Below are 18,535 nucleotides of genomic sequence, written 5' to 3'. Positions count from 1 at the left end.
ATAGGCGTTGTAACTTGTTCAATGTCTGCCAAACATCCAAAGTCATTTTTGTGTAAATTATACGGCATAAGATGGCCGTCTTTTGGGGATCTGTTAATAATGCTTTGATATTCCGCTGGCTAGGATTGAGTCATAAAATCTGCCTGTCAGGGACGAGCAAAATGATCTATGTTAATGACTATACCCAAAGAATTTTTTTTTAAATCCTTCTTAATTGCCAGTACCAAGGTCACAATTTAAACCTAAGCCCGGGTCTGTTTTCCGTAAATCCCGCGGTATCCTCTTTTCTAAAATCTGACTTCTCTGAGTCATGAAGAAACTGGAAGCCGAGGTACACCATTCTCCTGTATAAATACGATACTGTAGCTTTGCATATTTATTCTCATTATGAGTCCACGATGTCACTAATAAGACAAAAGTACCAACTTCCATTTAAGTCTTTCATTTTCCCTTTCACGGCTATTATACTATTTTATGCTCATCACATGTCAGCATTTGTGATTTCTACACTTATATAAATATGTAGTTATATCTTAAGTATGGTCGCAATATTGAATATGGTATTTTAGTACCTAGTCAGAAAACAGTTGAGCGAGAAAATATTCAGATATTTTAGTTAATTAAATCATAAGCATAAAGGCAAACACAGTGCTAGGTTTATTAAAAAAAGGAAAATAGTTTCCTTTTAGTGAAAGCATGTAATCTGATTAATAAGGAAGGGAAGGCTTTACATCTGCAGGAGTTATCAAGAAGCCTGAATTTTACCGACGGCTCTAAGAACAATAGTAGCTCGGCGCTGCATCTGATATCTTAGAACAACAATAACAATCTGCTTTTGGGACACCATGGGATCACTTAAAGCTTAGGCTTCTCTCTCTCTCTCTCTCTCTCTCTCTCTCTCTCTCTCTCTCACACACATATATTTTAGATATGTACATATGTATGTTTTTGAATATATATCCTCGCAGGCATGGTTTCGGCTTAAAGGCATAGGTTCAAATCTCTACCCAGCCAGAAGCTGTTATCATGAATGAATTCCAGTGGATATGCATTCTCAAAGATATAATTCGATATTAAATGCCATTGGAGTTAAATTCCCAAAGATAGAATTCGATATTAAATGCCATTTGGGTTGATATTTACAAGTATGTCTGTGAATCTACACTGTTCAATCTGCGAATGCTTTGGACGCAGATTGTATAGGAAACCTTTTTCGTCGTTCATTTGACCTTCCCAGCTGTTATTCCCACCCCCCAACGTTATCAGTTTCAGATCGAGAGAGGCCAGCCACGTGGATTGGAGGATTAGACCTGAACACCTGTGTTTTCCGGGAATCCCAGGTGTTCAGAAAGAGAAGGGGTTGTCTTTACGTCCGGTTTAGCGTTCGCTGTTTTTCTTGGGATCGATTTATAAGTTATATGAAGAGGTATACATGATCAATATTTACTGGATGGTTAATGCATGACCTTGGGTAAAGAAACTAATGGTAGAGCAAAGTATGTCTTGTTTCTTAATGAATAAACAGTTCGATTTTTAAGGTCAATTAAAGTAAAGTGTAACATAGAATAACATGACTAACTTTTATTACTGGGATTTATAAATAGATACTCTAATGCAATTTTGTTTATTATTACTATTATGGTTTTTATTAGTATTAGTGTTATAATTGTTATCATTACTCATACTTCAGATAAAGCTAGATAAGATTTATTATAGATATGTCCGAATAAAAGAAAGTCAAAAGTAAAAGTACTGTGAATTAATGTTTGGAAATACCGATTATATTAAATGATTTATGAAATTTAATTGGAAGAGATTAAGGGGAAAATAAGGGAAAGACATAGCCTACACTGAATGAGAAAGCCAAAGTTTATGAAAAGAAGGTAGCACATTGATTAGTAAAGTCTATTACAGTATATTAAAGTATCATGTCTTGTTTTCTATTCATGAAACAAAGGGCTGTGTTCTCAATTCCCATTTTATTCTATTCCAAAGCTATAGCTAGCCATGTACTTGTATATGGTTGTACCTGTGAAATTGTCCTTTTGACCCGTACCATTGCCCATTTTCATGGTATGGTCAATAAGGAACTGATGAAAATCATCAATCATTTGCCCTCTCTAAGATAGATGTATTCGAGATGGCTTCAGCAACGTGTATACATAGATGAATAATTAAAACACTAATTTCTGTTATAACCATTAAAAAGATACAAATAGATTAACTCGGTATCCATTTTCCCGTTATTTTCCCTAGTGACCGAGGGGTCATTTCAGTTTTCCATTTTCCTTAAAAGTGACACTGCCGTAAATCGAAGTATCGTGTCTCCACGAAAGTCAATAGCATGTCTCGATGATTAAAGAGATAAGAGCCTTATCTCTTTGCTCATACCTCTTATCTGTTGTCTCAAGCGTTTTATTAGTCGCACTGCCAATGTATAGCTTATTTTTTCCTTAATTAAGGAATTTGGCAAACCATGTGCTTTGTTTCAGATCAGTTGTTGTTAGGTTTTGTGTGCTGGACAATACCAGTAATAATTAAAATCTTGTTGAAATCGAGGTAGGTATGTTGTATGTTTAACTCGTGTGATATTTTACTATCTTCCATTCTTATCTATATTAGATCTGCGATTGTTCAATACATTAAACCACATGTTATGCCAATTACGTCCCCATTTTTTCTCTCTCTCTCTAAGGTGCGTTATGGAAAAGTCCTATTGATCGAATTATTTACAGGGGAAGCGATCAGTTCCAAAATATGGTTTCGTCAGCCAAGCCAATTATGTCTGATATAAACGTGACACCAACCATGGAATTTAAGAATGGTTTGTCACCGTATCTTCGACGAGAGAGAGAGAGAGAGAGAGAGAGAGAGAGAGAGAGGAAACCTTACTTAGCAGTGGTGTTGGGGGGCTGTAGTCGCACAGAGATGTAGAGGGTGTATGTTACAAAAAGGATCATGTGGATAAAATCTCCCTGTACATTTCCCTGGTTATGTACTTCCCTATATATATATATATATATATATATATATACAGTAGATAGATAGATATAGATAGTTGTTTGACTATATATGTGTACATATATATACATGAATATCCTCAGAAACTACTGAATCCATACTCTGTATACTTTTAGGAGCGTGTACCTTGGCGTATATAGACTTACGAGATGGGGTTGTGTTTACGGGAGGTCGGAAATACAATACATCCTGTTGCTTTTAATATCATTGCCATATATATATATATATATATATATAGAGAGAGAGAGAGAGAGAGAGAGAGAGAGAGAGAGAGATAGCATATATTTTTTAATGGAATATAGCATAAACACAGCTCCGTCGTGTTGACGGACATGAGTGAGCTTGCGTTTTAACTAACAAAACATAACCCTCAAGTTACAGTTCTTTCATTTTCATGGAAAGTAGATTACATTTCCAAAATGCGTTTCAACTTCAAGTGAATCTAATTTTCTAATTTGAATAAGTATTTTTTCTGTGTTTTATAGTAAATATATTTTTAAAGCCAAAATTAAACATTTGTTATGGCGTCTAAAAAGTACAAATCCTCTGTCAGAAGAAAAATATTTATTATTTTTACGAACAAAATAAACCGATATTTACAAAAAAAAAAAATAGTCACATTTTTGCTTATATTAACTATAGTTATATAATAAATGGAAAAATAAAGCGTATTTTTTCGACTAAGTTAACAAACCATAATAATTATCGTTTTGAAAGAATGATAAATCATCAACTTAAAAAAGTAAATCATTGTATTGACGGACAAATCAATTTGGGGGAGGGCGGGGGTGAACAAGAACGTTGTTAATACCTTCATGCTGCGACGTAAAAAGAAAAAAAAACTCGAAATAGCTTTAACGTAGCTTATATGCGTTTGTATTGCATTATGCCTACTCATATTACCTTCATACGATAATGTTTGAGTGCCGCTTGTCGACGTAAGCACTGGCAAAAATAAATTGATAGATGAAGACATTTAATTTATGTTTATAATTATGTGAGTGATGTGACTAAATTACTGAATAAGATTAGTTTGTCTTCTCATATTATATATATATATATATATATATATATTTATGTGTGTGCGTGTGTGTGTGTTTTGCTGTTTTTAACTTTCATGGAGTTAACGCATTTCCTAAAAACAACAACGCAACATACTTATTAGCCTGGAAGGATTGAATACGATTTCTTATAGAAATATGCATCTACATTGGAAAAAGATCAGTATTTTTCTTCTTTTGATTCTGAACACCGCCATTCATTACATTGGTGTTCTTTCAACTCACCATAAACATCACATTCAGGAAGAAATTTTCCGATTACTGCTTCCCACGAGAGAGAGAGATTTCAAAGTCCTTCTTTATATCAGAAACCAGACTTCTATATGACACCTTAACGAAAAGAAAGAATCTAATACAGAACATAAATATTAAATATAATTAAATTCTCTCGAATGAATTCCTTATAAGAATTTCTCTCTCTCTCTCTCTCTCTCTCTCTCTCTCTCTCTCTCTCTCTCAAATGAAATAGTCGTAAATTAATCTACTTTAGCAATTTTGTCACGCAACTGAGATGTTTGATTGAAAAAGTCTTTGCTAACTATTCATTAGTTCTTGACACTGTTTTGTTGAGAAATTTAACTTGTATAGATATTGATTATTTCCTTTGATATTCCATGAGAGATACCAAATATTTTCAACCATTGGCTATGTTTCGTTATACTCTGAGGAAGCAACCATAAATAATTTCCTTCTATATAACAAGTATGACATTTCTCGTAATAGTCGACAACATTATTTATTTGAATCAGTTGTAACTGACTGGATGAAAATATTTGATAAGTGGCTGGCAGGATTTTAGAGGCGTTTAGAATTTTAATAGGTTATTGGGGAAGAAAGACCGCCAATTGCTTTTATTTTAAGGTAGATGTTGCAAAAAATTATGAATTTTATTCCTTGTTAAGCTTGATTAAAGACTTTTAGTGATTGAACTAGTTCCCTATTTATGTGAATCAATTTTATATAATACTTTTCAATGAAGTAATGAGGAAATATCCCGAAAAAGAATTTATGATAACATTAAATGATAATTTTCAGTTATACGCCAATTTGTTCTTATTGTTTTACCTTAATTCTTCCTGCTTATTGGTGCACGGAGAATAAAAAGCTGATAAGATATTGCGAAAACTGTACGTTTTCATTGGTAGTGAAGAACTGCACAGGCATATTCGTCCTTCGGTACGTTTAGGTTAGTTACAACTCGATTAATCTGGTACTGACTGAGTTTCTTAATGATTTTCATGGCTGAATGGGGTGAGAATTTATCCTTGTTACACCTGCACCACAACTTACCGCAGTTTCAACGTCAATTGTTAAGTATTCATATTCAGTTTCTTACTTAGCAGTTATGATCAAGGCTAGAACACGTGCTTGCAGAGAAGGTCTCTCTCTCTCTCTCTCTCTCTCTCTCTCTCTCTCTCTCTCTCTCATACAAATGAAATCACTTTCAAATGCCACTTAATCTAGACAAATGTCTGTGTTTTTACTTGAATAAACTTTGTGATGGCCGATACGAATGTGTTAGTGTCTATTGTCTGACGGTTTTAGCGTAACATCGTTCTTGTTACTGGCACTTGGTACGGCGTCACACGGATAATGGTGTATTTAGTTGTTATGCTACGCCTTCTACTGTTTCTGTTGTCAGGGGAAGCATTCTTCATTGCTTTTATTCTCTTTCAAGGTGTCGATTTTTCCGTATAACCTGATTTTTTTTAAACTTCCATACTTGGCTCGAACTACACTATTTGTATGAATGTATGTGTGAACAAGATAAATCTACTTTCTCTTTTCATAAAAACCATATAATAAAATGCATTCTGCTGCTCTTCAAGGACGAGTAAATTTATTCGCAATATTATCTTATTTAATGGTTTTCATTTGATTAGAATTACTTATCGCGTTTGATATGATTAAGGTTTTCGGTGTAAGTTCCTGTATGCATGTACATATACACACACCAGTCTTAAACGAGAAAGAAACAAACTTGATTTTTAAATCGAAATGTCCATCCTGGAAATCATTCGAGCGAGAATGGCTTGTATATTTAGCAATTGCAGAAACTGATCTTTGTGTTGTGAAAGCGAAAGTGAAGTTTCAGTTCACTGCAGCCGTATTCGAGTGGGTGTTTGTGTGAAGGGTTTGTCAGAAGATGTCTGCTGGTATTGTTTTGTTTTCTTTATTTATATGAGACAGTAGCTTCACATACAGAGGCTTATTTTATTCGATAGGGCGTGGGGCTTACTACCTCACTCCTAAAAGTCTTGCGGAAAATCGGGATCGACTCAACAATACATCCTCTCCAAAGGGAAACACCTTTCCGAATTGTCTTCAGATCTGTAATTTGTCTTAGAGTGATTTTTGGAAACTACAATCGTATCCCTAAGGACAAAGGATACGTTGATGTGATCGTAAACGATACCACTACTTTATACTGGAAAACTTCCAAACGATATAAATATTGATTATAATTTATATTTTGAGAATAATTGAAACTGGTCGCGTTTGTCATTTTAAATGGGGCTTTACCTGAAGCAATATTCTATCACCATCAAAACTGTCTGTCATACATATATATATATATATATATATATATATATTACCATTTTTGGGGGGATAGAAAATATCTTTTCCTTGGTTGTGTAAATCTCGCCCAGTATTTTTAATGAATTTTATTGTGTAAAATATAGATCTTGTGCTCCTTTCAAATGCTGTGCTCTTTGTGCAGATTGCCTTCTTCTGGAAGGAGTATTTGGTGGTGACCTTAGTTGTGCAGGTCACGCCCCTCTTCCCTTTTGGGGTAAGGGCAAGGATCACCAACACAGGAGTGTAGGATAAAGGTTGCTTGCTTGACATGGAAGCACCGGGTTTATGCAGAGAAAGATAGAGAAGGTTGTCATTTCATTTGAAGTGAAAGGTGCTATCACAGAGAGGGATTATTTAAATGTTAAATTGCAACGTCGTTTTGTCTTAAGTATATGTTTTCAATATTTACGGTATTTAGATTGCCATTTTTGCTTGTTTTATTTTTGTGGGAACAATGACATTTGCAGTCTGTAACAATATTGGAAAACGATTTACTCTATTTTTATTAAGTTATATTATATCTAAATGAGCAACACATCTCAAACATTCCAAAAGGGTTTTACTGAAAATCAATTGAAGAACAAAAGCCCATAAACGCGAGATTTTGGTAGTAAATGGTGTTCTGCGAGGTTGTATAAAATAGAAAAAAAAATGTGTTCACACGTAACAATGCTTTAGTCTGACGGATGGAAACATTTGAAGCCTTAATGACCCTAGTAGCCCTCATCTGAACTAGAGAGAGTATATGTAACCTTATTGGGTAGAGTAGGCCTTGCACAGTTGAACTGGTATATTCTCTAGTTACTGATACTTCTTGCAATATCCTGTCACGTGTCGATAAGAAAAAAAATAAAAACACTCTAACGAGGAATATCTTTGTGTCATGAAATTCCTGTATAATATCTGTCAAAGTAATTGTTGCTGATACTTCTAACACTGAATACTGATATTATTTTTAACTGTCACGCTTCTATTTTTAAGCTCATGACATTATTATTATTAATTGTATATTGGAGACCTTGACCTTGAACCAATCTGCTTATCCACCAACGATTGCGTCACCAAATTACGCCCTCACCTGCTACGACTATCATTACCTTAATCATCGTTTCTGTAGGAAGACGTCCAACGTCTGGGAAATATTATGCTTGTGAAGACATAGAAAGGAGCGAGGGGAGAGCTGCCGGCTCTTGTCATAGTTTAATCTAATTTCGTTCTTTTACACGTGAGCCAGAAGTTACGACTGGAAAATGTGCGTTTCTGACTGTATCTCTGTCTTTGTCTCTTTGTTGTTTGTCCCCGACTCTTTGGATGGAAGGAGAATATCTCTTTTCTCTCTCTCTCTCTCTCTCTCTCTCTCTCTCTCTCTCTCTCTCTGTTTAGCAGTGGTTGGAAAACGTACTCACATGTTGAAAAAGGTTTAGATACCTTTATATATACACACACATATACAGTATATGTGTGTGTGTGTTTAGAAGCTAAATTATATGTGGAAAAGATATTTTATACATCTATATTAGCTTTGGAGCCAATCCTGGTACACTCCTTGCAATTTGGCCCTTGATATTGTGGTCGAAAGCCCATCATTGTTTATGGTTCACACCTGTTTTTATATGTATGTTTTAATTTTTGTTTATACATCTTTATTAGTTTTTAACTTTATGATGTATAATAATAGTTATGATAATTATGCAAGTTAAAAGGTCATTAGAAATGATAGAATATAAAATTTAGTTCTAATTATAAGAAACTTCAGAGCATATTTATGTTGTAATCATGTTTTTTCAATAATTCAAGTGTTTTTATCTTGTATATTTTTTTTAACGGGGGCGCTAATCTTTGGAAGTTTTCTGCACAGGAATTCATCCGCGAACCCTTAATGAAGGGATGAATATGTCATTGGCACTCTATTTGATGCTACCTTATTTATAAGAAAATTACATTGTTAATAATACCAATTATAGGAAAATTTGGCAACTAGCGTTCTTTAATAAATTTATTTCACCCCCCTTGTATAACGCGAAATTAATCAGTCGACCATTATCATGATGGTTTAGTCACATCGTATTAAGTTCTTCAACCCACGGACATGTCCCTGCATTATATCAAAGTTGTTTTGGATTGCGCCGTCTCCTTTGATAACGATGGATGGTGTACAGTATATTTGAGGATACACCAGGCATTGGTGATGTCACTCACTGATCTGGTTCCTTGATATAAGGCGTCGGTAGAAGTTCATGTTCCTTCATATATAAATATGTTTTGAACATTCTTAAGCGCACCCGCTCATGAATACGAAAAATTCGGATGGGTTTATTGTAAGATGAGGTACATAATGGTATGAATGATTTAGAAAAGTTTTATCTTTTGTCATGTTGTGCTATGTGGATTACATTGGCTGTAAGAAAATTGGTTTGATGAGAATGATGTAGAGATTTTGTATATGAGTGAAATCTGATTAGCTGAAGGTAGGTGGGGCTGCTGGAGGAATGGTTATTGTCGAGAATTTGTAGGTGTGTTAGGTAAAGTGGAGGATTGAAGGACAAGATGGTGATACTCAAGAATGAAAAATGAAATTTAAAGAGTAAACGTAAAGTAGTCGTAATGAACAGAAAATATAATTGTAATATGAAGGAAAAGAAAAAGGGTAAGTGAAATGACAAATAATAACGGTACCGTAATGGGAAATGTATTTTTATTTATTTTTTATTTAGGGAGGAATGGAAGTCACGATATTATAGTACTATGACTGAAATTTATTGCGAAAGGGAAATGTTTTTAATGTCATGAAAGGAGAGGAAAGAACCGAGACATTCTCTTTGCTAATAGCAAGAAAGACAACTAAACCGTTGAAAAAGTGACAAGTTAATGTAATTGTGGTAAAGTATTTTATAGTACTTTTTGAGCTGTGCCAAGTATCTTGATTGAGACTATGGGAATGAAGAATTTTTATGGAAAGCCATGGAATGCACAATTGTCCATATTTTTCTGGGAAATGACAATAGATAATGGCGAAATAACGATGCGAAAATTGTTTTACATCTGAGTTGAGCAATCTTTTGTGGAATTTCACCTTTTTCATTTGATGGTTTGACTCGTGACCCTTGCACTATGCGGTCAAAATTTGGATTTTTCATTTACTTTTGTTGGCTTTGGGTTCTCAATAAAATCCATTGTCACAACAGTGCCCATTGAAGAAGCAGGATTCCCATTGATTTTATTCATTACCACTATGACAACTCCTTCCCCTGTCCTGAGCATTACTGCTGATGGTATATTCCAGTCATATCAGGGGTGCTTGCCTAGATATTTTCTGTAGACTGGTATGCGACACACGATTGTGGTCGCCTACTGACTTCGTGAGTTGTCAGTAGGCATTGCCTAATCCTCCCTGTACCTAACTTGGGTGGAGTTGGCACTTAGCCACTGATCTTATATGTATATATTCGGTCTCTAGGGCAGTGTGCGACTCTGTACATAGATCTGCCTCTTGCCTCTGCCACTCATGATCAACCCTTAAACCATCAGACCGAAGTCTCAATGTAACAAAATCACGATCAGGACCACCCAATTGATAAAGCTCTTGACGTTAGAAGTAACGACCCACAAGCGCTTCTTTTCATAATGTTATCTTCTTGTTATCGATTGTGTTGCTTGCTACAATAGAGTCACCTGCAGAGCGATTCAGAATGCAACTTTTACTTACAATGGTTGTCTGATTATATATCATGTGGTATGACTTTCGAAGGTATTGTGTTGTATGCGCTTAAGTTTATATATATATATATATATATATATATATATATATATATATATATATATATATATATATATGTATATATTCATTCTTAAAATATAAATTTGACATGATTAAAGGACTAGCAATTGCTAATAATTTAGCACATTCACAAATGCTAATAATGCAAATTCAGGTACTGGTATTACTATTGCTATTTCTCAATGAAAAAGTCTCTGAAATGTAACTACTGAAACTTTTACATGGTGCAATTTCCAGTGGTAAATTAGTGACCTCGACTCCCCCACTGTGAAGGTGGTGTTCGTCAGAGCTTTTAATGTTGTTGGGGAAAAGGGATCCTTGGGTTGGTGTACTTACTAGTTGTAGTAGTAGTAGTAGTAGTAGTGTGTTGTTTGTGTTTTCATGTAATCAGTGGAGGTTACCATATCGTGGAGAAGGGTATGGTTGTGTATCGCCATGATCAGCAAAGCTGTACTAGTTAGGGCCACCCACACTATAATAGGTTGGTTTGCTGTGAACGATCGAACACATTCTCCCACCGTCACCAATCCGCATTAGTCAGCGAGGTGATGAAAACTGGCCAAACTCCAGGCATGAATAATGATATGTCTAAGGCCTTTGTCTTGCAGTGTACTAGAAACAGTTGCATTATATATATATATATATATATATATATACTGTATATATATGTGTGTGTGTGTGTGTGTTGCTCCTGTCAAGGATCAAAAATTTAATTGGGGGAAAACTTCACCGATGATCCACCTCACTCTAATGTTTTTTTTTTTTTCTATAGAATTATCTTATAATAGGTGTAAGGTAAAGCCACACCCTCTTCATTATGACATCATTTCCCCCTAATGTTCCTCTGAATTGTTTCTGCACACTCTCTACACCTCTCAATTTTTATGGGGGTGTTAAGGGCATTTTTAAGACCATTTGCCTTTATGTATTTTTCTTAGTCTCTTATTCTTTTCAATGCACCCTTCGTTATTCTCCAGTTCACCCTTCCTTGTCTATCCTCTTAGTACTTTCGTGTCTCTTTTTCTTTTCCTTTGCTGTGTTTCTTGTACTACTTGAATCCTCCTTGTGCACTATCTCCTTATTCTTCTGTCCTTCCTTTCTCTCATGATTCCTTTCCCTCTACATTCCTTTCCCTCTACCAAGCTCAAGGAGTGACGAAATTATATATCTGTGTATTTGTCAGTATATGTTATTTTTCTTGTTTATAATCATTGTCTTTTTTTTTTCAATTTTATATATTTCATTTTCTCTCTCTCTCTCTCTCTCTCTCTCTGGCTACGGTAACAGACATGTAATGACCATGTTGTTCCCTTGGATTGGAGAAGGGGGAAGAGGGCGTGGTGTGACAGCAAGAGTGATATTAAGAAGGGTTTGATAGAAAACAGAAAGAATTATAGGACACTCCTGCTCAGTGTTATTCGTCTTTAGCCTTGTTGCTCCAATGTAGGTGGAATGGTTTTTAAGACTAATTTATGGGTTATTTTGAATTAGTAATGATAATAATAATGATGATTTTAAGTATTATCATGAAAAAAAAATATTTGAAAATAATCTTGTTTAATTGTTTTGATAGTCACGCGTTCTTTACTCTTAGCTGTTGGTTTGCAGACATACAATCACATATATGTGTATGTTTAAATGCACATGTATGTGTACTTCTATCTTTTTTGTTTCACCAGCCTTGTTCCATTGGCTTCGAAGAAAATCCAACAAGAAACTGGGCGGGACTTGAGAGCTCATGTTTACTCCAGAGTTCGCTCTTGTTATGCTTAGTTATTTATGTCAGTGTCAAGACGAAAATGTTGATACTCTGCAAATGCATTAGCCGCGCTTGTATCTGCTGAGTGTGTTGCGTCTGCACGATCTATCCCTGCTTGTGTGTGACACCAATTGGTGTTGATGCTGTCCTTTAATTAAGCTTACTCTTGTTCATTGCCATAGAGGAAATTCTGGAAAGTAAGGGAAGGCCTTGAGGTGTCATTGTCTCATTTATCATAATAAGAAATATATTTGCCACCTCATTGCACTCGCGCGCTCTCTCTCTCTCTCTCTCTCTCTCTCTCTCTCTCTCTCTCTCTCTCAGGAAACACTGGATAAATGCTGCACCATAAACTTACTCATGATAAGCTTATGATAACGTTGTACATCAGTACATTAAGGTTAGCTCTTTCATACCCGTGAGGTGTACTGTATGCATTATTTAAAATACTATTATATTTTAAGCTTTTTTCCTCTCTCCGTTCCCTCATCATTTATCCATTCTTTCCGATCAATTTCTTTTAACTTCACTTCAATATGGAAGTGCTGGGTTTTCCCCCCGTTCACACGGCCGGTTGAATGGCCTTTAAAACACTTTAGTTCAATTTCATAAATCCAAATAAATACACAAAAATTTTATATTTCATGTAATGTATTTAGGAATTTATGTATTTAATTGTTTCCAATCACTGCTCTGGTGTTTGGTAAAGCAACATTAATAATTAAATAATTTCAATATTCCCAGTTCTTGGTAAAGAAATGAGCGTGGTTTAAAGATATATCTTCTATTGACTTATAAGAAGAGCTAAGAAGGAGCTCCTAATATGTTGGATCGTCTGCGAGTTGTAGGGCTAAAGGAATTCCAGAGTTTTTATGAATAAAAGATGATGTACCTTATGGAGATTTGTTTAGGTAGGCCTAAAGAGAGAGAGAGAGAGAGAGAGAGAGAGAGAGAGAGAGAGAGATGTTTGAAAACCACTTTATTTTTAGAATTGTGAAAGTAGAGTAATATACTATGAATTTGCTTAAAATGGTGTTCCATTTAAATGACTTAATGAGTAAGAATTTAATTGAGAGAGAGAGAGAGAGAGAGAGAGAGAGAGAGAGAGAGAGAGACCATATGTGGATAGGCTAAGTGGTTAGGCATCCATTTAAGGATCGATGCCTGTGTAGGAACCTGATCCCACAATCGTTTTGTTTCCTAAAAGAAGTCTTGTGATGCCGCCCTCCCAGCTTTCGAACGCTTAATATCTCTCTCTCTCTCTCTCTCTCTCTCTCTCTCTCTCTCTCTCTCAGGGGAGACATTGCCTGTTCAACTCTGAAACGGGAAATTTTGTACCAATGTGACCTAAGTCGCTTTTCACCTGAATAAGCAGATGACCCTTATAATGATGTACGTAGTTCTGATGCTTTTGGAAACACTTGCAAATATCCTTGCTTTCTGTAAGTCTTCGGTTTAATTACAGCTGTTTATTCATTGACATTTTGTCTTCCAAAAATAATTAGATTTTGGAGTGTTTAGGGTTCAGTAAGTGAAGATATGAAGCCTATTTTAAATGAGCAATTTAATCATAATTAAGTTTACTGTTTAGTGTAAGTATTGAATCTTTGCTGTCAATTGATTCATTTATAATTTGCATTGGCTGTGCTGGTAAATTTATATATATTGGTCACAATTAGTTCATTGTTTTGTAATTTTTTGCTGAAAGAACACTTCGAATTAAAGTAATATTTTTCTTCATATTGCAATTGGACTGGAAGTTAAGTACCAGGTTGTTAGTTAACTGTTTTGGGTCGCAGATAGGAGGAAAAAGAGAAAGAAGGGAGAGTTGAAAACACTACACCTCAAAGAGTTAAACTCTCTCTCTCTCTCTCTCTCTCTCTCTCTCTCTCTCTCTCCTCTCAGTATGATTATGGGGAAATTCTAAAAGGAGTAAAGTTAGATTGGGGGTAAGATCTAATAATTGGAATCAGTGAGATCTAAGTACCGTATGGTTATTACCTTTCTTTTTAGCCTAATATTCGGGATGAGATGTGCCCTACTTTCTGCTACCAATAATGTGAGTTTTATGACTGGTGCTACTTACAGTTAGGTTTAGGCGGTGTTGGTACTACGCATATCACGTTAATGAGATGTCTTTTAACTACTGTTACTACTGTACTACGCTAACAAGTAGTTTTAGATGGAATATATGAAACCGTGTCCGATACCGTATATATGTACTTTAATTTATATTTTTCCATAATGAAATTAAATAAATGTCTGAATTCGTGCAGTTTCATTAATAATTTTTTATTTTCTATTTTTAGGTTTAATGTTTTAATAGTTTACCCTTTTTGATTACTTCAAACACTGAACACCTTTGAACAATAAGTGAGATTTAATGAACTAGATTTTTTTTTTCTTTTTTGGTACATAATTTATACGATTGGGTTGTACTAACTTCCTGTGGGTCAAGAACGTATTACCGGAACTCGACGAGGTTAGATTATTAGTTGTCCAAACGAATGGCTTGACCAGCGGAAAACACCTTTTCTCACTTTCGATTGGTGTGAGTTTGGAAGTTAATTTTAGAGTTTGGACTCGCCTTTGTTCATTTTCTATCATATATAAAAACAAGTGGAACCATTTATAGTCCACTGCAGGACAAAGGCCTCATACGTGTCAATTCTTGCCTGGGTTTTGTCCAGTGAGGATTGGTGATGGTGGGAGAGTTTCGTCTGATAGCTCACAGCAAACCAACTTTGTATGGGTAGCCCTGACCCTGGCGATACGCAAACCCTTTCGCCACGTCAAGGTATCCCCACTCATAAAGGGAACACACACACACACACACACACACACACATATATATATATATATATATATGTGTGTGTGTGTGTGTGTGTGTGTGTGATATGTATTTTATTAATTTTATTATTTCTATTATTACTTGCTAAGTTACAACCCTAGTTGGAAAAGCAGGATCCTATCAGCCCAGGGGCTCCAACAGGGAAAATATCCCAGTGAGGAAGCGAAACAAGGAAAAATAAAATATTTTAAGAACCGTAACAACATTTGAATGAATATTTTCTATATAAACTATAAAAACTTTAACAAAACAAGAGACAGAGAAATATAAAAGAATAGTGCATCCGAGTTTACCCTCAAGCAAGAGATTAAAACTTCAGAAACTAATGGATAAATGAAACTTAAAATACTCGTTATATTCTTACAATATCAACTACAATTGTTTAATCTTTTTAGTATTGGTGTATGTTCTTATTTAAGCAAATAAAAGTGTGTCGTAGCCATCTATGACCAACCACCAGGGTTATGAGTAACTTCCAATGTCATGCATTTGCTAAGTGCGCAGTATTTTCGTGTAATTAATACATATTTTATAACTCAAGATATTGTAGAATTTACACTAAAGTTCCTAGCTATTAGCTTTTAATTTTCCTCTTGTGTTGAAAGTTTCTATTTATTCTTGTAGTATATATATATATATATATATATGTATATATATATATATATATATATATATATTCATATTCCTACAAGTATGAACACCAAATGAATTTTAGTTTATTGTTATTTTATTAAAAGAGTACGTAGTAACTGCCATTTTTCTCTGCTCTCTGGTTATTTTATATCAACAGAGAAAATACATGCAATCCAGTATTATCAATTAAGTTGCATTGAACGACAAAAAGACTTTCTGATGTTTGTTTGAGTTCTATTGAGGGAACGAGGAGGAAAAGGTGATGTCATTCTCCTGGCGAACTTTTGCCCCAGACATTGCCCAGATGCCCAAGTAGGGGCTTTTTTTCAGTTGGGTGGTAGTCTCTCTCTCTCTCTCTCTCTCTCTCTCTCTCTCTCTCTCTCTCTAATTTTTATATATGTCTCGGAGCTAGTGAGAGAAGCCATTGTCATGCCTGTATGAGAGAGAGAGAGAGAGAGAGAGAGAGAGAGAGAGAGGGAGAGAGAGGAGAGAGAGAGCTCTAATTCGTAGATGAAAACATTGTTTACACTTCGTTTGAGTTTTGTGTAACTGTTTGGGATTATGTGATATAGTTTGCATTCGTGCCTGTGTGTGTGTGTGTGAGAGAGAGAGAGAGAGAGAGAGAGAGAGAGAGAGAGAGAGTGCATACATAGGTAGGTCGTGTAACCGGTTTTACCAGCAGCGCCAGCTTCAGTTCACCTCTTTTGATACCTTTGGTTTTCATATGAATTTGGGATCGTTGTTTTCATCATACTGTTAGTTACATGTAGCTGCAAAAGCTCTCTAGAGAAGTATGAATGTTGTAATAATTAAGAGCATTAAAAACTCATAGTAATACTTGTATAAATCAGATACTACCAGGAGTAGATGTTAACCTAATAGTTAAAATGGAGTCAGTGTGCTTGGTTGGTCAATATTTATTCATGCTTTTGGGTACTACTGGTTATATGGTCATCCAACTCCGAATATGTGCTCTATTGCTGCTCTTGTCAGGCATCAGTGTGCTTGCACTTGAATGTCTATATGTTGCGAACTAAATTTAGATTCATGTGGGACTTACTACATGTACTATGGTAATGACAGATGGTGCTTATACTTCTGATATCAGTTTTAGAAGATACTCATTAAATTTACAAAAATCTTCAGGGTTTAACTAACATTAACCATATTTTCAACAGGACCAATCTAGGATTAATTTAATTGTATACATCATAAAGTCTTCCGCTGGTATATATGCAGCACAATTTGTATACTCATTCATATGAAAATAAGACATCGGTGGGGATTTTGTTTATTTTTTATGAAAATTGCCATGCTGTATCATACAGTTTCTTACTTGTAATATATACTTGATCATTTATTATTACATTGATTACTTTCTAGCGTTGGTCTTCATTTACCCCGTTAGTTTCCCCTATATAACCCATAAAGTCCACTTCTTCATGAGGCAATTAGATATATCACTTGAGTCCTCGTACCTGGGTTAGAAAAACTCAGTAGGGTTAGCTTTTATAATATAGAATAGAACTGATGTATGTATAATCCTTTAAAGATAATAAATTATCAAAATTTCTTATGCCTAGTGTGCACTTTATTAAATAAAGGAATAATACTTAATCCTGTTTCCGGTTGATAGGCCTACTGAACAGTTATTACGCAGCCTTTTGCTACCTTAATCCCCTCTTCCCCCCCCCCCCATCTGCTGCACACCTTGACATCAAGCAGGCATAGAAACCCGAAAAATAGGCCTACCTCGACTATTATATGTTTGCCTCTTTGTATTGGGCTCAAGACAGACTAACGTCATCGAATGGTGTTTTAAGTCTCTCTCTCTCTCTCTCTCTCTCTCTCTCTCTCTGTGGCTTTTCCTTAGGCCTATGGATTGTTATTATGCCGAATAAACGGACTTAAATTCGTCTTGACAGAATCCATCTGTTTTGTCGTGTGATTCGTATGGTCGAGGAGTTAACGGGACTTTTTGTGGTCTTCAAGTGCGCACATTCGTGGGTTGTGATAAGATGGTATTGCGTTGTGTGTGTACGTGAGAGAGAGAGAGAGAGAGAGAGAGAGAGAGAGAGAGCTATATGAACCGTATCTATCCGGAATATAAAACTTCCTCCCTGGAAGAAATATTTCGTCTTCGCATATCGAAGCAGCCAGGAAAATACTCTCTCTCTCTCTCTCTCTCTTCCTCTCTCTCTCTCTCTCTCCATGTTCTAATGATTTGGACTGGCCCGTGATCGTATGTTTGCAAAAAACATTGCTGCGATTCTTGCAACAATATTAGAAGGATATTCTTGTTGGGTTAGTGTTTTAGAATGAATATTACCATATTATTATTATTATTATTATTATTATTATTATTATTATTATTATTATTATTATTATTTTAATTTTGTTTAATCCTGTTCTGTATTCTAATTGCTCCTTTCTCTCTTTCCATCAACAGAAAAAGTCCCTTGGACACGAGCTTTACGAAAGGGTCTTCTACTCTATGGACATTATAGAGAAGGACTATTTTGGCTTGCAGTTCACCGACGCCAACAATGTGCCGGTAAGTGAATCTTTAATTTATTGTGGTTTTCTCGTATTTGAAAATTCTTTTGGAAAAAGTATTGGAAGAATTAACATAGATTGTTGTTGGAAAATTGAACAAAAGATATCTGTTTGGAGTTAAATGAAGTGGAAAAGATTCACTTAAATCAAAATTGAGTGGACGTTCTTTTAACCCTCCCCCCTCCATAGCATTTCATACAAAAGAATTAATTTCCTTATGTTAATGTAATTTCGGTCATGTAAAAGTCAACTCGTAGACCTCCAATTTTAAAGGGAAAGATAAACTCGATTCAAAA

At 35.1% G+C, this 18,535-nt stretch overlaps 1 protein-coding gene across 1 annotated transcript in view; it reads left to right on the top strand.

The window, feature by feature from the left end:
• Positions 1–18,535, top strand: part of LOC137617168 (uncharacterized) — a 184,058-nt gene that overhangs the window by 73,246 nt on the left and 92,277 nt on the right. The window contains exon 2 of the mRNA XM_068347026.1: positions 18,133–18,237. Within this exon, the coding sequence (XP_068203127.1) occupies positions 18,133–18,237 (105 nt within the window). The remainder of the gene's footprint in view (positions 1–18,132; positions 18,238–18,535) is intronic.

This window comes from Palaemon carinicauda, chromosome 23 (assembly GCF_036898095.1).
Source record: "Palaemon carinicauda isolate YSFRI2023 chromosome 23, ASM3689809v2, whole genome shotgun sequence".
Taxonomy (NCBI): domain Eukaryota; kingdom Metazoa; phylum Arthropoda; class Malacostraca; order Decapoda; family Palaemonidae; genus Palaemon; species Palaemon carinicauda.
The sequence above is the reverse complement of the archived record's forward strand: the minus strand, read 5'-3'. Positions and strand labels throughout refer to the sequence as shown.